At 47.3% G+C, this 21,917-nt stretch overlaps 1 protein-coding gene across 7 annotated transcripts in view; it reads right to left on the bottom strand.

Annotated features, from left to right (window-relative positions):
* Positions 1 to 236: 236 nt before the first annotated feature.
* Positions 237 to 21,917, bottom strand: part of PRICKLE2 (prickle planar cell polarity protein 2) — a 329,432-nt gene continuing 307,751 nt past the window's right edge. For all 7 annotated transcript variants that reach the window (XM_019823948.3, XM_045051819.1, XM_045051822.1 and 4 more), the window contains one exon: positions 237 to 6,314. In XM_019823948.3, the coding sequence (XP_019679507.1) occupies positions 5,440 to 6,314 (875 nt within the window). In that variant the 3' untranslated portion in view covers positions 237 to 5,439. The remainder of the gene's footprint in view (positions 6,315 to 21,917) is intronic.

A 21,917-nucleotide genomic window follows, 5' to 3' on the forward strand; every position in this document is an offset into this window, starting at 1 on the left:
GTCAGCGATGTTGCCAACCTTCCTACAAGGCACAGGTCAGTCCTCCGCCACAAAGAACGAACTGCTTCTAACCGTCGATAGTGCTGAAGTTGAAAAATCCGATCCGCACTGTCAGGTTCATCCTCCATAGGAAATCTTACCTCCAGACATGTGCAGCCTCTGTCTTCTTTGTTGAGCCACTCAAAGGCAGAGATTTCAAAAAACCCAGAAAGGGAAGGAGGGCCGAGAAGAATGGCAACATTTCTTTTATTCAAATTTTATTGGAAGTTTACAAATGTATTACAGACATCAGTAAAACATATCCATTTTACAGGGCACGGATCTCAAGCAAAGTGTTCACAACAGTCTCTGGCAGAGCCCACACCAAAGGCCTGTTGCAGACCTTCTTAACAAATGCCTTGACATTCGACACACAACACGGAGTCTGGCCTGCCTCACCTTCTCAGACCCTCTGAGGTTTTGTTTATGCACTTGGAGTTAAAGCAGGAGATGGGCAACGCAATTCTGTACAGGAAAGAATGTGTTTGGGAGAAGGAAAAATGCCAAAGTCCTAATTTGCTAAGGAATATGAAGGACTTGTAGACCTTAGAGCGTTAAGTCAGGGTCCACGATAGAACGAAAATGCATTGCGGCAACACATGAGTATCAACTAGGGAGGCTGGAGAACAGACCTTGCTAGTGGGTAACTCTCTCCAAAAAATTCTCAAAAGGCTGGTCAGTGTGACCTATTGAACATGAATGGCCAAGTGCCCAGTAGGGTGAAGGGATGTCTCTGAAAAGTCTCAGGATAGAGCAATTTTTTTCTACCCTAAATCACCAGAAATGTTTTCCTACGCTACATGACTTCCCTCCCTCCTTTTTTTAATTTCCCTTGGGGAAAGCTAGTTTTGTCGGCAGGAAGTAAGCTTATAAAAGACTATAGCTCCCAATAGTGAGTCATGGCTTATGGCAGTCTTGTGTTGACTGGGCTACTATTATGAGAAAATGAAAAAGGAATCCAGTCGTTTCTTGGTCCTAACCTTGACAACGGCTTCCAAGTGGTCAGACAAACCAGTTCGGGGGTCTGCTGAGGCCCCCAAGGGACCAAGCACTGGAGGCAAGGCAAAGCTCTCATTTCTACCTCCCCGGTACTTCCAGAGACGTACCTCAAAAGGTGGCAATCTGAAACTGCCTTCCAAATCAGGAGAGGAGGCTTAGCTGAGCCCTGCAGCCGGCAGGCTGTCCACAGGGCCCATTTCAAAGCCCTGAAGGTGCGAAACAGTCGCTAACAGCAACTCTTCTGGCATGAAACGGTCAGATAACTGGTTTCATTTTCCACTTTCCTTTGTCACAGATAGATCCTCCTTCTCAGGCGTTAGCATCTGGTTTCTGTTAGACAGAGATATGCAAAGAGCACTTCTCCTTGGAATTGAAATGCTTGTGTTATTTCTTGTTAGAAGGTGGGATTAGACAAAGAATGAGATGGCCTCTCTTATCTGACCTCTGCAAGAGGATGAACAGAAGGCTGCCTGTAATAATCGGCCAAGAACATGAGAATGGAAAAGGAGGCCACGGAGACTGGTCTTTGTTTTGCTTTAAGAAGTCAGCCTCCACTTTTAGCATCCACCGTGACTTATGAACGATGCTTCCTAAATGGCTGGTGTACCGTTTGGGGGCCAATGGCAAAAGATGGAAAGATACATAAAAACTGGTTCACAGATCAGCTGTGTTATCAAATAACCTCAGTGCTAGTCGACCGATCCTGGCTGGTTGGAGGGTCACAAAGATTTCTGAGGCTGTATCCATGCTCTCTGGGAAAGCACACAGGGACGCTTCGATGATACCTGCCCAGGCTGCAGGGACTACAGAGCCTGTGCCACCTAGATGTCATCACCGGCTGCACCTGAGCTCGGCAATGGCAAGTGGTACCCCAGAAGCAGAAAGCCACTGCAGGAGGGGAAGGAAATATAATTTGTTGCAGTGCAAGAAAATCCTACAGGATGTGAAAAGAAGATGAGAAGGAGCTGCCTTCTGGCCCCCTACTGGAAATGTTCACGGGGCTGGCTGAGAGCAGAAAAGAACGACTAGAGATGAGAAGGTAAATGTAGAAAGCAGGCATCGACCAACCAACGCTAGGAATTCTACCTGCCTTGAACCTGCGCATGACCAGGAAACATGGTTCTGATCTCCCTCACCTCGTTCACCTTCACGCTTGGTAGAGATCCCAGAAGTATATGACAGAAGGAAGGGGGGGGGTACCTGAATGCCACACTCGATGCCACCAGCCTGCCAAGAAACCTGTTCACAGTATCAAGGGTTGTATGTATTGGCAGGGCCATTCAGGAAACTGTCAATGGCTACTTCTTCCTGGGAAACAGCCAGGTCTGTTGCCAATGAATTGAGCAGCGATAAGAAATGAACTTAACTCCAAAGTTGTGGTTTTAACCAAAAGGCAAGAAGATCACTATGAAGAGAGGTAGAAAAACCAAACAAACCTAAGGCATTAGAGAAGAGAGGAAACTAGGAAAAGAGAGATTACTTTTCTAGAACAGTCTACTGAGGATAATATGATGATCTACGAAGAGGTGACTGCAAGCCCCACTCGCAGGCAAAACTCGACTGAGAAGAGCTCATGGTTATGCGGGAGGAATCCGGTAAGGACCCAAAGTTCTTGGCTCAGAAAAGAATGCATTGAGTGTTTGGGAACAGGATGCTGCGATGTTACGTTTAAGGTATCACGAAGAGGTGTAATTCCTAACACAGTGACATCCTGCTTTCCCCAGGGCACTCACTTGGAGGTCCCGTCATCTTTGTGACGATTTAACCGTCCTCGTGGGCATTCTCTGTAAGGTGCTTGGCTGCATGTGGGGTGGGGAGCAGGGATAGAAAACATGGAGGTGACCTTGTTTACACACAGTGTGGCCCTGAGGCCTGCCTCTCACTACATCTCAAGCTCGGACCAGTTCGGCTGCTGGACGCTCCCTGCACCGCTAGATCCGAAATCCCTTATCCCTCCCATCCCTTGTTGGGATATGGTTCCGTGTTGATTTCTGGCTACCATCTTCTTTCTGTGGATGGTGGCTAAAGCCTCATCTGGGGGAAGTAAGAGGTACTCTGAAAAGGATGGAGTTAGAAAGCAGCTTTTTTTTTTTTTTTTTTTTTTTTTACCGGGAGAATTTCTTTCATTGGATTCCAGGCTAGAGAGGACAGACGTTATTTTTCAGCTGTTGGCTACGTTAGGCGATCTACTTTTGTCTCTCTTTTCTTTTTCCAAAATGCCTTTTTTATTCTCGTCAACCAAGGAACTCAAAACTCCACATTGGACTCGCCCGATTTCTACCAGAAACCGGCCACTTCAGTAGCATGGTGCTGCACAGTATTTCTTAATCAGTTTTGCCAAGCAGTTTACAAACTTACTATACAAACGTAATAGAGTTAATTCTCCGGAGGCTTGGATAATTAATGAAGCATTTAGATAATGAAGATAGCATGCGGAAAACAGCCACAACCAACATTTGCATTGCTTTTTTAAAAAATCAGTGACAATGACAAATGTCATATTAATACCTGAAAAGCAAATTATTTGTATACATCCTGAATGGAGTGCCATTTCCACATCCTTGATAGCCTTCTATTCCCCAGACCCATTTGGGATGGTGTCTGAAAAGCCACTTTTCACATTCTCTCCATAAGAAAATACTAGAAAATATTAACTACTATACTGAAAAGAGACCACACTCACCTCACCATGGCAGATGGCCACTGAGATACGCCGTGTACTACATCCACAGTACATCTCACTAAAGGTGGGTCCTCCAATGGATTATTTCAACCGCCACAATCCATTAAAAGGAGGAGGAGAATGGAACAGAAAGCAAGCGCTTCATTTTGAACCGAAGCAAGGTAGGAAGTTTTTTTTTTTTTTTTTTTTTTTTTTTTACTATAAACAACACAACCGCTAAATGTCTTCTTTAAGCAAACTCACTTTTGAGCCCATTTTCTGTCTGACCAACAGTCCCCAAAGTTCAAAATGGAAATCCCCTTCTCAACAATGGTTGGTTTGCAAGGCCATTACCCTGAAATCTCCTGAGCAGCTCCCTCTCCTGGGTAACCCAGACACTCTGGTTACGGGGTGGGTTAAACTGGACTCCTTCCACAAGCACTGCGGGGTTATTCAAGGTAGTGGTCACCGCTAGTCTACTTCCTTTCCAGAAGTTCTTTGCTCTGACCTTCCTTCATATTCCCCTTCAGTCTCTACCCTTGACCTGCTTTCTGCTTTGAAACTGCCTTGTTCCTTCTCCATGCATGGCATACAATCTACGTGTGACCCCCCCGTCACTCCCAGAGCCCCTCAGAACCCTTCTGCCCCTAAATGTCTAATGCCTAAGTTTGCACTGAGGACAACCGGTTGTCAGGCTAAGGCAGCTGTTCCGTCTGCCTTGGTAAAGGAAAGCAGATAATATAATCCAGGAAACATGAGCACCAGAAAATAATGCCACATTCAAAACAAACGTCATGCGGACATCACACAACGGCACCACTCACGGGCACTTTCACTATCCCCAAGGGACAGGTCAACAGTGAGCAACTTCAGTGTTCCCAGCAGGGATGGCGTTTCTCACGGGACTTGACTGACACTGGCTGGTTTCTCTAATTGGCAAAAGTTACGTTTGCAATTTTAATAAAAATTACTATCACTTTGTAGAGAATAAATTCTGCCGAGGGTGGGAGCAGACCTAAGGATGTCTCTCCTGAAGATGGAATGGAGCATAGAATGCTTTGGGTGTAATCATTTTTTTTTTTTCAGCCACAAAAAGCCAAATTGAATAAACTCCTTTGAAAAAGGTCTCACTGACATGTAACAAATTTGTATAGAAAAAAGAAAAAAAAAACAAACAAACAGTGGTCCTGGACCACCTCTGAATACTACTCAAAGACGACGCCGGGTATGCATGCAAGGCTCCACTGAGTCCTACGATATAGAAATTCCTTTGATATTACAAAATACAAAAATATTTTATCAGAACTCTCATTTACATTGCATTTACAATGGACATGTAAATAACTTAGTCTGGGGTCCTGGCTAATAAACAAATTACTTACTGGAAAAAGGGTCCTAAAAGTAAGAGAGAGCCAGAGAGGATATAAGCGAGCGGGAAACAACTTGCCATCTTGCGAAAGGCGACTCAACACAGACTGACGGGAAGGAGGTGACCAACTCTGGCCTCCACAGAGTCTATAGCGTTTCCAAAGTGAAATGTGCAAATAATATTCAACATGCCGAGAACTGCGACTACCTATTGAGTCAGTCTATGACCTTGCCCTCCATCAACTGCCAGCGTTTCCCTCTTCTCCTCCAGCAACCACCCCCCCAAAAGCGCTTTACATTTTAAAACAGTGCAAGTTTCTGACTTTACATTCTTAGCTCCCATCTTCCCCCATTCCCTGACCCCAATCGTATTAGGAAATGATACAGTTTTTGCTCTTTTGTCTTTTCCTGCTGTGCACCTGTCCCCTGCCCCCTAACGTGGAAGACTTGGGGAGGCCGTAAGAGCTGTATTTGTGCAACAGCTCGTCGCTCGTGACGTAGCGCAGGCGGGCGGGCTGGGGGATTGGTTCTCCTAGGAAATAGCCCTCGTTGTCAGACTCCGAAGAGGAAGAGCAGGTGGAACACCAATCATACTCGGTGAAGTAGGGTCCCCATCGCTCCCCAAAGGCATTCTGCAGAGCCAGGTCCGACACCGTTCTCGGGCACTGGCCGTACAGGTCCCGGCGGGAGCCTTGGCCCAGGCTCTCCTGGAAGCTCCGCTGGCGCATGAACTGGTCATAGTCCTCCCTGGCTCTGAGGGGGGGCCTTTCTTTTAACCGGGAGATGGCCTCGCGCTCGCTGGCCAGGTGCAGGGCGTTGTCGGAGCGAGAGCGCCGGGAACGCCTGGACCGGTGAGGTCGGAAGCGGCGACTGTCATCACGGGAGGTACTTCTCCTCCGAGTGCGTTCGCTCATGGGCTGGATCCTCATGCCGTCCTGCCCTGGCAGCTTGCTGCCTGCCATCCCTCCATCGAAGTCAAAGCTCTGGTGCATCCTTCCGTGGGACTGCAGGTCTCTGTACCCGATGGGGTTGCCGAGCTGGTGGAGGTTTCCCTCCATCTCCTGGTACTGCTGGGCGGAGAGCAGGCTGCGGACGGACTCTGCGCTCCGGAACTGCATGGACGAGTTTAGAGTGCCCATGTTGCTCAGCTTCTCAGAGACATTCATTCCAGAGTCTTTGCTGAGGTCAGGCATGGAAAACCGGGACAGGTGCTCCTGGCGCTTGGCGCCACCATCTGCGGACAAGCCTGGCGGGACGGGGAGAGAGAAGAGAGGACCGTGGAGGTTAATACGAGATGCAGTCGGGTTCATCTGAACCACCAGAATCTACCCAGGATCGCTGCACACGGCTCTGCAGCTGTACACGGCACAAGAGCTCTCTTGGAAAGCGCGTGGGAGGGCTTTCCCCATTCCACGGGGGGTGGGGGGGTAGTGTCCACCCAGAGAGGGCACCTGGTTAAAAGGCATCCATAGAGATGCATTTTACTAGTTGCTAATTCCTACAAAGGCTCATCGGAGTTACTAAGAGTCCACTGTGCCTCTTATGTGTGATGCTTCCTGTGTTTAGAATTTCTACAAAGGGCTTCAGATACCTCTTTGATCTAACGCTGTGCTGTAAGTATGGAGGACGGATATTCTGGACGCAGAAGGTTTGAGCTGCAGAGGCTGGGCCATGCCCAAGCAGTTCCTACCGACACGGAGCCTCGTATCTAGTCCCATGATACCAGACTGACTCACTTTCCTGTTGGCCTCCAGCAGCTTTCTCCCGCGCCCGCTGTCCCTAAGCCCCATATCTCAAATGTCTGGAACACTAAGTGACTCCGGTGTACACAGAGGGATATTTACTCTCTCAGGCTGCTGAGGGAATGACTGTTCCCAGGGTTTTAAATGGGCCCCTAATGGCCAGAAGATGTGAGTGGGGCCCTGGGACACCCCTTCTTCCCCTGGGGAGGCACTTTTAAAACAACACTGTGACCCTAATGTTTGAGAAAACAGCGGGCACCCCCAGCAACGGCCCTGCAGTTCCTAAGTGCCGTCACTGGCACCACTGAAATAAAAACTGTTTTGCAGATAGCGGGAGATTCTTGACTTGAGTAACTTCCATCTTGCCCATCCTAAAGCAGCAGTCTCTAAAGAGACGCTTAAGAGCAGACCAGGTGGTAAAATCTCAGCATTTTCCACTCATTATCTGTTGGCAGATGAGCAGTTCTGCCATTGTTAGAAAACATGTCTCTCGATTGCAATGGCCCATTATGACGCCTGCCACTGATTATTCTTCCCTACCTGCCGGGACCAACAACTTCCATGTCCCCGACAAAACTAACGGTATGAACACTTTGAAAAACTACTTAGCAGTATCTGTTGAAGCTAAATACACACACACACACACACACACACACACACACACACACACACGGATTATCAACAAAGCTGCTTTGAATATCTATGTCCGTTTTTGTGTGTGTGGACTTCATGTTATTTCTGTTGAGTATACAGAGTGGAGATTATATGACTTTCCATTGCTTCTCCTCATTATAGACCTAACAGGAATCAGTGCACAGGTCCAAGAAAACGTAAAAGAGTGTATTCAGAGAATATTTTACAATAGCCTAGAACTAGAAACAACTCACATGTCAACTAATAGGAAAAGGGCTAAATAAATCGTGCTAGTTTCTACCATTCTCCCTTAAAAGGAATCAGAACTCTGGAGGGATGGCTGATTCTAGGACAGGAGAAGGGAAGGTATGAGCCTGGAACATCTTGTTATGCCAGAAAGGAAGTGTTACAAATGAAAAAGGATTTTTTGAAAATCACGAAAAAAAATTTTTTTTTTAGGTTTATTTGAGAGAGGCAGAGATACGGGGCCGAGAGAATGGGACAGAGAGGATCCCAAGCAGGCTCAGGGCTATCAGCACAGAGCCTGACGTGGGTCTTGAACTCACAAAACCATGAGATCGTGACCTGAGCCAAAACCAACAATCAGATGTGTAGCCGAATGAGTCACCCAGGTACCCTGAAAACTGATGGAGGTTTGCCAGAAGGACACCAGGCACAACCTCAAGGGGCCCCCACTAGCCAAAGCTAAGCAATTTGAGCCTCAAATCACTGAAAACAGTAGTGATTCATAAACCACTGAAAAAAGAGGAAATCATGAGTCCATACCGGTAAGAGATAAACCCATCAGTAAATAGACGGGGGAGGAGAATAGGTTCTTGCCTGCAGTAGAATGCTGAGCAGAGCAGGAGTGCACACAGAAGGGGTGCTGCATTTGGAAGATCATCATTCTGTAACCATTGTAGGTAATGATGGATTTCGGGCGAGAGTCAAGGCATGCGCAAGTTTGGGGGTAAAATTTAATGGGGAGGCAGGATATTTGCATGGTGTTAAGTGTTTTTCCACGCACTTACTAACTGTAAGGGAAAATTTAGTAGCTACACAATGGAGAAATCACACAGCACTTTGACCAGGAGATCAAACTTGACCTCGCCGATGAGGGGCAGCTGGATGCTGTGTGCCACCCAGTGTATGTCCTAAGAAGTCCACGTTATCACTCATGCAGTGTTCAGCCAGGGAGACAGATCCTGAATGTACTCAGAAGGAAACATCAGGGAAACTCCCAAAGGAGGAAAATTCTATTAAGAAAAAATGGGACTATATTCTTGAATCATTTTTTTTTCAGTATCATAAGAGTGTGAAGGAATATTCGACACTAAAGAACACTAAGGAACCAGGGCAATGGTATAGAATACACGATCCTGGACCAGAACCTATTCTGTAGTGAGAATGTCATGAAGGATAACTGTGGAGAAACTGACGAAAATTGGGACACGGGCAATTAATAAGTATGCTAAATGTGCTGTGTTAATTTTGATAACAGTGATAATTATGGTAATGTTGGAGAAGATCCTTCCTCTTGGGAAATACACATGGAAGTATATGGTAGTAAATGGCCGAGGTGGATGCAACTGCCTCTTGAATGGGTCAGAAACAAATTGCGGGTGTGTATGTGTGAACAACAGAGAAGCAATGATAAAACGAATAGGGTAAATTGTTAGTCATATGTGAATCTAAAGAGTACATTCTGGTTATCGTTTCTTTCATTTCTGCAACTTTTCAGTAAGTGTGAAATTATTGCTAAATAAAAAATCTCCTGGGGCGCCTGGGTGGTTGAGTTGGTTAAGCGTCTGACTTCGGCTCAGGTCACGATCTCGCTGTTTGTGACTTCAAGCCCCGCGTCAGGCTCTGTGCTGACAGCTCAGAGCCTGGAGTCTGCTTCGAATCTGTGTCTCCCTCTCTTTCTGCCCCTCCCCCGCTTGTGCTCTTTCTCTCTTGAAAATAAATAAACGTTGAAAAAAAATCCCCTGAAATTTGTGGCATATGATGCAATGGTTTTCAATGCCTGGGGAAGTTACTGGGGCTGGGGGGCGGGGGGTGGGTGGTAGATGCTATTGGTGTCTAGTGGGCAGAGGCCGGAGAGATGTTGCTAAACATCCTACGATGCACACACAGGACAGTCCCCACAACAAAAATGATCCAGCTCCAGATGTCAGTAATGGCACAGCTGAGAAACCACGATAGATGGCATCCCCCACAACAGCGAGAATGAACGACTACACCCAGCCACAGGGATGAATGTCACATAGAGAATGCTGGCAGACAAAAAAGAGTACGTGCCGTGTGATTCCGTTTATATGAAGTTCAAGAACAGCCCGAGGCTGTCTATGGTGGCTGAGATCAGGACAGAGGGAAGGGACATAAAGGAAACATGGAGGGTGCTGGAGATGTTCTGTATCTACATCTGGGTGGTGGTTAGAAAAGGATACACACAGAAAAGTTCCTTGAGGTGTGGATTTAATATTTGGTTTGCTCTATCTTAGGTAAGCCACGCCCCAATAAAATGGCATAAAAACAAAGCAGAGCTCGCATTAAAGAGCCAAATTTAAATGCTGGATATGCCTGTGGAGAAAATATTCTGCCAACCACCATACTTTCCAGTCATATATATTTTTTAATTCCATCACTGGGGTAACTGTCAGGGCAAGAGGGGATGAGTTCTTTAACTCCCGCTTTCCCCACTGCTTATCTCTGACACACACATCATAAAAGCTGATTTACAACAGCCTAATCACTTCCAGAACTGCCCCAACCTGAAGGCGGAGAGGACAGGACAGCAACCAAGGATGATGAATGAGTCGTCGGAGCAGATGAACTCCATGCAGTAGGGAAGGAAAAAAATTCTTCAAGAATCACCGGGAGAGACAAAAGCTACACACGTGTGGGCACAACGATCTTTGCCGGGCTTCCTCCTCAAGCCCTGTTATAGAATCAGGGTTGTTATCAACAAGCTAGCAAAGTACCACAAATCCCCAAACAAGCTGTTTTCCTGACCCTGACTTTTGTAAGTCTCCAAGTCAGGCATTTCTGAGGACATCCTGCGTGTGAACAGATTCTTATTTCCATGAGGAGGGTGTAACGTGAAGGAGGGCAGTTTCAGCACCACTGGGAGGTGATCCGGCCCTGTCGTGTTGTACTTCTGTGTCCTGGGCAATCTCAGGATAACCTTGACCACCTCGACCCTCCTCAGAAAAAAAGAACGCTCTGTCAAGTACAGGAGGCTCCCACTGTTCAACCCAGAGCCTAATGTCACTCATCCCAAACATAAACTATCCTCTTGGGGACGTGTGAATGGGACTGGAAATGCTAGATGCTCGCTGTGGACATTATCAATACATTTACTTATTTATTAATAAAGCTTCTTATTGACTAACTCAGAGTTTGCTCCACGGTCTTCCTGCATGCAGGACATGAACAGAATGGCCAATGTTGTCCACAGATGAGCAACCATCATGTACCTGCCTCTGAACAGGGTGGCTCTGTGGTTCATTTCATTCTTGGCAAAATCCAGAGTCCTCAGGCAGCCCTCAAGGCCCTCTGGTCTCTCAAAGATCACCCACTAAACCCTCGTCCCAGCTTCCTTGGCGTCAGCTGTCCTTACACACGTACCAGAAAGCTCATCTCAGCCTCTTTTGGAAAACATTCCCCTCTGCACTGCTGACTTCCGCTGACCATAAAGGCCCTCACATAAATGTCACCTCTTCAGAGGGAGCCGCCCTGATTGCTCTTTCTAAAGGAGCAGGTTGTCCCCCCAACAACCAGTCACTCCGCAGCCTTGACTTTCAAGGTTCCCACCTTGACTTGTTTTCTTAAGTTCTTTCATATGTTTGCAAGTTGAATGGGTGCCTCCTGGGAGCAGGCATCACGTCCCCCTATTCACTGGACTCCCCTAGAACCAGGAGTGAGCCTCCTTGGTGCTCAATCAATATTTGTGGAATTAAGGTCAACGAATCCTCATGCTGCCCGCCAGGAAAAGGTAGCTACCCTCTGACCTGGAGTGGGCCAGGACTTAACAACCAACTCGAATTCAGACGGGTGGGATGCCAACCATCAGGACCAGAAACACACGGTCACACCTGTCAATCTCATTGTCTGCGATGCTTCATTTTGCAACCTACCATCTGTGGGGTTTCTCCAATTTTAAAGCTGAAGAACGTGTGGTTTATAATTAGCTCCTCGATCTGCACAAAATGTTTTGGGCTTATTAATCCCAGCTCTGGAGATGCGTTTAAATCACCGGCTTCCATGTCTCCAAGACTATCACAGATCACACTTCAACTTGAGAAACCGACCTTTCCTCTCTCTGCGAGCTGAACTGGAGAGCCACTTCCTGGCTGGCGGCAGGGGGGCAACCTTTGAGCCTCTAGAGACACATCTCCAAAATGGGTGTGACAACAGTATCTGAGTTTGGGAGTTGCAGTGACATAAGATGAGGAGAACAGTACTTTTCCTCGTTAAGACTCATCACAACGGTAGTAGGTGTGTGCCATGTTTCTTTGATCTTCAACTTCTTGGCTAGTCTATAACCTCCAAGATGGCAGGAACAGACTCCTGTTTGTCAACCCTCATCTCACCACCTCATATTCTGGTACTTTATATGCTGGAAGAGAGTACTAAGAAAGACCTCAAACTCCCCAGTGAAAGGAAGCAGGCCCCAAGAATTTTATACTCAGCCACCTGCCAAGGTAGACAAATACTTGAAGGTGTGATCGTATGACTGAATGAGTCCTAGAATGATGACCCTAGATCGTATGACTGAATGAGTCCTAGAATGATGACCCTAGATCGTATGACTGAATGAGTCCTAGAATGATGACAGGCCACACGGCAGTGTTCACTGAAGATGGGCCACTGTTCAAAGAATCTGTGGCTCCCGACTGCAGTTGGAGACTGCTTCTCCACACAGATGAAACACAACTCTTTCTTCCGTTTGTGCGGCAGGAGACCCTGTGTCAGATCACTGCGTATAGACAGAATCCACCCCAATGGAGGTCTACAATGCTACTCTCTCTTGCTGCCAGAGACCCACCTGACTTTTCTTGCTGCCTGAGCCCTGATGTGTGCATGTGAATGCCTGCAAGCAAGGTGTGGTGTGGGAGGCAGAGACTGCTAACTAAATTCCCCAGGGAGCCCTTGGAGTCTGACCCCACATTTGATGATCACAGAGGTGATCACAGAGGCCCAACACATTCTGGAGACCCTGGCTGAAGAAGCCTATCTGCCAGCATGAGGCATGGATGTTAAGGCATTCTCCTCTCCAAATAATGCAGGATTTGTGAGGAGTGCTACATGGCCTCAATTCAGCCTGGTCCCAGTGATCTGTGTGGCCGGGAGCCACACAAACACCCAGGGACTGCAGTTTTCTGTCGGCATGCATGGCCCTGGCCCCAACAAGGAGAGGCCCGTGTTGAATTTAGCCTGCGATTCTCTATGGTTTAAACCATCAACGCAAAGCTACGGCCAGGATGCTCTAAGCAATGCCAGCATTTCAGGCTGAGCAATATCCCCTCACTGCAAACATAAGGCCTCACAGAAGTCAGTGACAGTGAGAAAAACCAATACCTCCAAAGAATGCCCTGGGTCTGACGGAACAGAAAGGCAATCTTTGCGGTGTTCGCTCTCTCCATTTATTCTGAGAGCAGAAGAGTGCTCAAGACCAGAGAAAAGACCACGCGGACTGCAAGGTAAGATTAGCCCTTTGGTACATCTTTCCGTTCCTTATTTATTGCCCTTTCTAGTCCTATTCCTACCCCCCTCAAAGAAATTGGCATACAAAGACATCGCTGTTTCTGCCAACTTAAATAATGCTTTTCATTTTATAGTTCCGGCAATAAACGAAAGAGTAACTACTCACCTTAGCCCTATAGACATTTATGACTTGCACGTTCAGTAAGGTTTTCCCTATATGACTTTTTTTTTTTCTTTCTGAAGCAGAGACATGAATCGGAATGGTTTAGAATAGGGGTTTGCAACCTAGAGCCCATGGGCCAAAGCCAGCTCACTGCGTGTTTTTGTAAATAAAGTTTTACTGCAACACGGCTACACCTATTCATTTGCGTTTTGTCTAGGGTTGCTTTCTCACTACAATGGCAGGAGTGAGTAACCGTGACAGACTGTATGACCTACAAAGCCTAAAAATATTTATTACCCGGTCCTTTCTAGAAACAAGTTTGTCGCCTCTGGTTTAAAAGGCAAACGTGCTGTGAAGCTGTAGCAGGCCTAAGCATCCCCAAAGTCATGTGCTCTACATGGTCTATCAGAGCATGCAAAAAATGTCTTTGAGGTACAAGTTGATTCAAGTGTGTGGGGGTAAGTTTGATCAGGTCCCTTGGGGTCCTTTTTCCAACTCAGTCAATTGATTTCATCAACACTCAGAATCTCAAATTGGCAACATCTGGAGAGAAGCTGTCATCCGGGCAGTGGAGTTTAACCACCACCAAATGTTCCTTAGTGACAGGGCACGGAATGTTCGAACAGAGTGGGCTGGGGAAAGCGGTGGGGCGGGAACGGAAAGAGAGGGAGAAGGAAAAGGAAAGGCAGGGAGAGATTATGAGCACACTCAAAATCCCTGGCTGCTAACAGCGGGACCTGGGACCAGTGGCCATGGCACCCTATCCAGACTGGCAGAATCCCAACCTACATTTGCACCAGAGCCACCCTGGTGATTCACATGCCCCTGAGAGTTAGGGCCCCACTGTGCCAGAGCCGTGGCCGAGTTTCAAGGACAATCTTCTCTGCAACGAAAGGTGCTTCTACCCTAGGAAACCCCACACCCTCAGAGACACTGATTCAGAGTTTCTCAACTTTGGTGCTATTTGCATCCTGGGCAGGAGAATTTTTTTTTTCTTTTTCTGCCTGGGGGCTGTTGTGCGTTGTGTGATGCTTAGCACCAACCCTGCTTCTACTCACTAGATGCCAGCAACACCCCCCTCCAGTTGTGACAACTTACATCTCCAGACGTTGCCCAATGTCCCGCGGGGCTAAAACTGGCCCAGCTGAGGAGCACTGCACAAACAGATCTGATCCTGGAGCTGCTGCTGACCACAGGCTAAGAAGCACTCTGTTCCTGATCTTCCAGCAAAACTGGGTTAATCCTGCTCTACCCCACCCCGCAAACATGAGCCTGAGCACCAGACATGGTGGACACGTTCTCTTTCCAGAGAAAGATCAGTGCGTTCCATGAGGTTGGGGGTGGTGTATCTCCCAAACCGGGGAACTACGAAGTTGTTTGCTCTCTAAACTCCCCTCCACAAACCCACTCCTGACAGTCTGTCTCTCCCGCGGTGGGCGTTAAGAGTTCCCTGTGGTTAAGGCCTTCGCTGTCTTCTTTTCCCTCCCCCATTTGAAGCTTTTGGAATCTCGAGCCCTTGATGCAGCTCTCTTACTTCCTTACTCTGGTCACCAGCCTGTCTAGTGGGTCCCAAGTGAGGAGGTGGTCATGAGTGCTTACAGTCACGTGTCTGCCATCTGCTCCTGTGGTTCCAGGAAAAGTGCTGGCAGACGAAAGACACAATTTCCTTCAGGCAGCTGCTGCCGCGAGGGAGGCTGAGACGGGCTGGTGGGGAGAGACGCCCGCTTCTGACTTCACGCCTCCCCCGTGCCCGCCTGGATCCCCCTCGAGGGAAGGGCCACTTCCCCATCCCTGGCCACTCGGGGAGACTGGCCCCAAATAAAGCACAGCTGCTTGACGACCAGCTGGTTACAAAGGCGGCCATGACCCATTCGGGTTTCCCCAACAACAGAGTCGGTGGTTTTTAGCAGCGTTCATTCTAGAGACTTGCCTTTGAGCCAGAGTGGCTGAGAAGTGACAAGTGTCACAACAGGACTAAAAAGTCGCTTTGCTTGCAGACCCAGGAGAGTTGAAAGGAAGAGCCTGGTCGAGATCAAAACTCTGATTCGACTGGAGGTCCCTTACCTTCTACCTGCGGAACTGCTCCTTAACTTCCCAATAAAGACCCAACGTGTAAAAGGTAGTGAAGGGAGAGACCAGGAAGTGACATTTTTAGAAACATGTGGGGTCAATTTTAACTCCTTTTCAGCCCCGTGGGGGATTGTGGTTGTGTAGCCACAAAGCCCATCGCTAATTGAAAGGATGCGTAAAAAATTCAAACCAGGTGAAGATTGTTTGCCAGGGTTTGCTCTGGGCTCACACTGACCCCATGCTGGTTTCCAGAACCCATTTACCCAAGTCAATGGGCAGACCACACGGGAGTCTGTGCTCAGGAAACACTTGACTACACGGCCCAGAAGCTCAGTGGCTCCCCAGCGGTAGGGAGCAGACAGCCGGGGACTTGGAGACCCATCTGGTTTCTTCAAAGATTCTAGATGAAGTCCTAACACTGCCAGGCTCTGTGAGCAAGGCCATTTCTGGTGACACCTCAAAGGGATATTACACTATAGAGGGAAGAGAGATAACTCAATCAGGAGGTCAGTACAGCCATTATAGAGAGTAATCACGGGAGGGAGGAAACACAATGCTCTGACAGGGCCAAAAGATTAGCTCTATCCAAACAGAGTGCTGAGAAAGACCCCTGTGATGGCGGTGACAGCTATCCTAACACCTAAAGGACCTACGGGCACCTGGGTGGCTCAGTCAGTTAAGACTCTGGCTTTGGCTCAGGTCATGATCTCACGGTTCGTGGGTTCAAGCACCACGTCGGGCTCTGTGCCGACAGTGTGGAGCCTGGAGCCTGCTTCGGATTCTGTGTCTCCCTCTCTTTCTGTCCCTCCCCCGCTCATGCTCTATCTCTGTCTCTCTCAAAAATGAACGGACGTTAAAAAAAAAAAAATGTTAAAGGTCTGAAGGAGACAGCCTCACCAATAGTGGGGAAAGCGCTCCAGGGCAGATGGAACACTTCGTACCAGGAAAAGTTCCTAGTACTCTACGAAGTGACAAAAGGGCCGTGTGGGAGCCCGAGAGAGGTTCTTCCAGGCCACCTTGGCTTTGAAAGTATCCTTCCCGTGCCTGTAGGCAGCTTTAATAAAGCACCTGCGTGGCAGCACAGGGGAGTGGAGAGGAGCACTGGCTTTGAACTTCACCTTCCCGCTCTGTCTCCTAGAGCTATGCCTCCTCAGGCAAGACCCTGGCCTGCTTTGTGCCTCAATTCCCTCACCTGTAAAATGGGAGTAAGTAGACTCTAGCGCATTAGGCTGACAGTGAATAATAAGTGGGCACTTAGTGCTGGTGTAGGGAGATCAGATGGAATGTTCTCATGGTCTTTCACCACTTATCTGTCACTTACAAAGTATTCTTAGGAATGTTGTCCTACATGAAACAGCTAGGCATGGATACGCAAGTTTTTCAAGGGTGTAACAGAGAGTTGGAAGGATTTGCTCAAGGTCACACAGCGGCCACTTGAGAACTATTACTTCCTACCTTTTATTTTTGTCGGTAGAAGGAGTACAAGGAGTATGGCCACAAGGCTGTTATTGACTTGAGTGACAAGAGGCAAAGAGAGAAGTGAAGAACCATCCACACATTTGAGCTCTGAACCAGTGGCCACAATTCAAAAAATCCTTTTCATTAATGGATAGTTTCCTATTGTATAAATAAGAATTATTGCTATCTGCAACAGCAAGGATGAATCTCATAAAGTGAAAGATGCCAGCCACAAAAGAATACAAACCGTAGGATTCCATTTATATCAAGTTACAAACCACTGCAAGCAAACAGTGCAAAGGACAGTGCAAACCACTGCAAGCAAACAGTGCAAGGACAGTGCTTGCTTTGGAGATGAAGGAGGAGGAGAGAGTGGAAGGGGCAGGAGGGAGCTTCTGGGGTCCTGGTGGTGGTCTACCTCTTGACCTGGGCAGTGCTGGCAGGAGCAGAATAATTCCCTGAGCTGCAACTCATGATTCCTGCACTTTTCTGCTGGTTACACATCCATAAAACGTTTATTAAAAACGACCACCAAGAGGGAGGGGCAAGAATGTACTCACGACAGTTTGCAAGGTGAATGTGCGTAAAGCATCCCCCTCCTGGGACACTGGACTGGTAGGGCTGGGACACGGGCCCCAAACCAGCAGCTAATATGTTAGGCCGTGTTCGGTCTGAAGGGTTAAGTTTCTTTCTTTCCTTTTCAAGTTGGAATGCACAGGGGCCTTCGCCATCTGTGGTCTTAGCCCTGGGCACATTGACACATTTGTCATACCTGCCTGTCCACAAGCCTCTCTTACCTCTCCCAGCAGCGTCAGCCAACTTGATAAGAGGGGTAGAAGGTTGGATGAAAGCGGTTTATGGATGTAAGGCCAGTACACAATGTGCTCTTCTAAGCTTGGGGAATCCTTGCTTCTCAAGAGCCTACTTACACACAGCTGAGGGTTGACAAAACGCTATTCTTGGCAAAAAAGTTTATGATATCACGTATGACAGAGCCAATTACCAGACTGACAGACGGGCAAAAACATAAACATCTACTCCGTGGTAGATGGAGTGTCTTTTTTTTTTTTTTTAATGTTTTTGTTTATTTTTGAGACAGAGAGAGAGAGAGAGAGCATGAGCAGGGGAGGGGCAGAGAGAGAGGAAGACACAGAACCCGAAGCAGGCTCCAGGCTCTGAGCTGTCAGCACAGAGCCCGACGCGGAGCTCGAACTCACAAACCACGAGATCATGACCTGAGCTGACGTTGGACGCCTAACCGACTGAGCCACCCAGGCGCCCCTGGGGTGTCTTTTAAAAGGATGGGTGGGTAGCATGAAGAATTGATGAAAGGATAGGAAAGGAATGGAAAAATGGTTATATTAAAGAGTGCGTGCAAAATGGTGCATGTACAGAAAGAGACATGATTTGGGGCTTTCATCAAGAGCTTATAAAATCAAGCTACAGAATACAGTTCTTGGGTAAGAATTAAGTTTTCAAGTCATCATTATCACTTCTATTATTCATTTACACTTAAGATACTCTTCATTGGTGCCTCCCTCTGTGTCTGGAGGGGAAGCCAGTGGGGTACCTGTAGGTGAAGAACTGAAAATAGAAAAAAAAAAAAAGATGAGCAACTTGCCCAAGGTCAAGAACGATGGGGATGGGTGACAAAGGCAGGGACTGAATTAGTTCTCCAGACTTCCAAGAGGCAGCTTCTTCTCAAATTTGAGCAGGCATGCAAGTTACCTAGTTATCTTCTTAAAATGATGATTTGGGTCCACTACATTTGGGGTTAGACCCAAGACTCTGAATTTCTAAGAACCCCCTAGGAGAGGCTGATGTTGTTGGTCTGCAGACCACACATGACACAGCAAAGGTCTGGGTGCTTTCTCCTTCATCATGAATTTGCAAGGGAAGCTTGGTTTCCCCGGTTTCTCACAACACATTCAGGAAGGTGTGGCTCACACACCAACCAGAGGGCTGTACGTGAGCATGTGATACCCCCAAATCTCTGGCCAGGGAACCAAAGAACTCTGAGGGCAAGTAAGGTCGTGCTCTACCCTGTTCCCTTCTCCTCCACTCAATGACATACACGAGGCTGCCACGAATCTATTTCCCTGCTTCTGACAAGAGCAGAGCCAGGACAGCGTTCTTGGAAAGCATAAAGACACTGAACCTGGCCATGCAAACTTCCCTTCCTGCTCTCGATCTGTGCCCTTCACCTGGCTTCCCGAGGCAACTTGGGCTTGGCTAGACTCATCCTTCACGCAGATGGAATAAGCAGCTGCTAGCCCAGGAGGAGATGGGAATCCAGAGTCCTCCAAAGCCCTCAAATCCCTCTCCTCCTCTCCTGCCAACCAATCGCACACATATCCCAGCCTGGGAATTAAGGAAGCTTTTCCAAAGGATCCTCTCTGGATTATACAAAAAAAGGATTCTGTAAGCAAGGAAGTCTGGCAACTTCTGAAGAACTTCTGAAAACATTTAGCTTAAATGCAGTGGAAATTATCATAAGGAAGATACTGTGACAACAGAACCCCTCCCCACCTGGCTACATCCCCACCCCCACTCAAAAGGACACATTCTGGGAAATGGTGGCCTAGCGCTAACTTCTTCTTTGAAATCCAAACATCTCTGCTTACGGTTTCTTTTTTTTTTAAATTTTTTTTTTTCAACGTTTATTTATTTTTGGGACAGAGAGAGACAGAGCATGAACGGGGGAGGGGCAGAGAGAGAGGGAGACACAGAATCCGAAACAGGCTCCAGGTTCTGAGCCATCAGCCCAGAGCCCGACGCGGGGCTCGAACTTACGGACCGTGAGATCGTGACCTGGCTGAAGTCGGACGCTTAACCGACTGCGCCACCCAGGCGCCCCCTCTGCTTACGGTTTCTAACTCCATCACTGTAACAGCGCCGTGTGCGGTGGAAATTGACGCCTGAGGCCAAAAGAAACGGATCCTGACTTTATTTAACAATTTTTAAATTTTCTTAATCATGGATTTTTACATGAATTTTGATTCTTAAAACGCAGCCGTGAAATACTGCTTATCTTGATTACTGAGTTTTTGGTACCCCTTTCAATTATGTGCCCACGGAGGGTGCCTCATTTGTCGCACACTGGTCCTGGCCCAGGACCTTTTTACCTTATTCAAATCTTCAAGTTCCTTTGTAAAATTCCAGGGATTGTACTTCCTCTTGTATTTCCTATAAACTGTGTTTACTAGGGTAGTGGAAAAAGTAATTGGCCCGGATACGAAAGGCCCTGGAGTCTGCTCACAGCTCCGTTGCTGCAAACTCCAGGAAGACTTTGAATAAATCGCTTCTCCTCACTGAACTCAGCCTTTCTTCCCTTCTGAACCTGAACTAGGGATTCTCCAACCTTCTCTCAGCTAAGAGTCTGTGATTAAAAAAAATTTATTTTTGGGGCGCCTGGGTGGCGCAGTTGGTTAAGCGTCCGACTTCAGCCAGGTCACGATCTCGCGGTCCGTGAGTTCGAGCCCCGCGTCGGGCTCTGGGCTGATGGCTCAGAGCCTGGAGCCTGCTTCCGATTCTGTGTCTCCCTCTCTCTCTGCCCCTCCCCCGTTCATGCTCTGTCTCTCTCTGTCCCAAAAATAAATAAACGTTGAAAAAAAAATTAAAAAAAAATTTATTTTTTAATTATTTGTTTTTTGCGGGGGGAAGGGTTGTGGGGGGAGGAGACAGAATCTCAAGCAGGCTCTGCACAGCATGGAGCCCAATGTGGGGCTGGAACCCACAAACTGTGAGATCGTGACCTGAGCCGAAGTTGGACACTGAACCGACTGAACCACCCAGACGCCCCCCTTCTTTTGAGATGGTTCAAAATGCTTTTTTGTTTCTACTGACATGTAATGGACACATAACATTGTACAACAAGATGACTAGATATATGTATATATTGCAAAATGATCACCACAATAAGTCTAGTTAACACTCATTACCACCCAAAGTTACAACTGTTCTTCTTATGACGAGAACTTTTAAGATCTTCTCTCTTAGCAATTTTCAAATATACAGTACAGTATTATTAACTGTAGTCCCCATGTTGTACATGACATCCCCAGGACTTTTTTATAACTGGACGTTTGTACCTTTTGACCCTCTTCCCTCATTTCTGTGAGAGTCTGATTTTGATTCTACGATCCAAGGCAGACAGACACCTCCCGCGATCAGATTCGTATGGATCAGCATATGGGTACCAGAGCAGACTCTGCCCCTCAAAAGAATGGTGTCTGACCGAGGGAGTAAACGAGAGAGAGAGAGAGAGAGAGAGAGAGAGAGAGAGAGAGAGAGAGAGAAGTATTGGAGGGTTGTCTGAAATGAAAACACTTGGAAGGGTCCCAGACAGGGAACACTTAAGGATGTAATCTGTTGACAGAAAGAAAAAGGGAGCAAAAAAAAAAAAAAACCTACACCCAAGATTGGTCTGTTTTGTCACCATTTATCACAGCAAACCTATTGCAAGGTCTCACGTCGAATGGGTAGTTATCTCTGGCCTGTGCTTTGTCCCCAGCAAGTCAGAAGGGAATGGTCAAGGCTCACTTTAAAATAAGGTGTGGTCCTACATCCAGATGGCCAACTGACACATGAAAAAATGCTCAACATCATTTATCATCAGAGAAATACAAATCAAAACCGCAATGAGATCCTACCTCACACCTGTCAGAATGGCTAACATTAACAACTCAGGCAACAAGAGATGTTGGCAAGGATGCGGAGAGAGAAGATGTCCTCTGACTGCTGGTGGGAATGCAAACTGGGGCAGCCACTCTGGAAAACAGTATGGAGGTTCTTCACCAAATCAAAAATAGAACTACCCTACGACCCAGGAATTGCACTACTAGGTATTTATCCAAGGGATACAGGTATGCTGTTTTGAAGGGGGCACATGCACCCCATTGTTTATAGGAGCACTATCAACAATAGCCAAAGTATGGAAAGAGCCCAAGTGTCCATCAACGGATGAATCGATAAAGAAGATGTGGTATATATATACAATGGAGTATTATTCGCCAATCAAAAAGAATGAAATCTTGCCATGTGCAACTATGTGGATGGAACTAGAGGGCATGATGCT

This window comes from Felis catus, chromosome A2 (genome assembly GCF_018350175.1).
Source record: "Felis catus isolate Fca126 chromosome A2, F.catus_Fca126_mat1.0, whole genome shotgun sequence".
NCBI classification, from domain to species: domain Eukaryota; kingdom Metazoa; phylum Chordata; class Mammalia; order Carnivora; family Felidae; genus Felis; species Felis catus.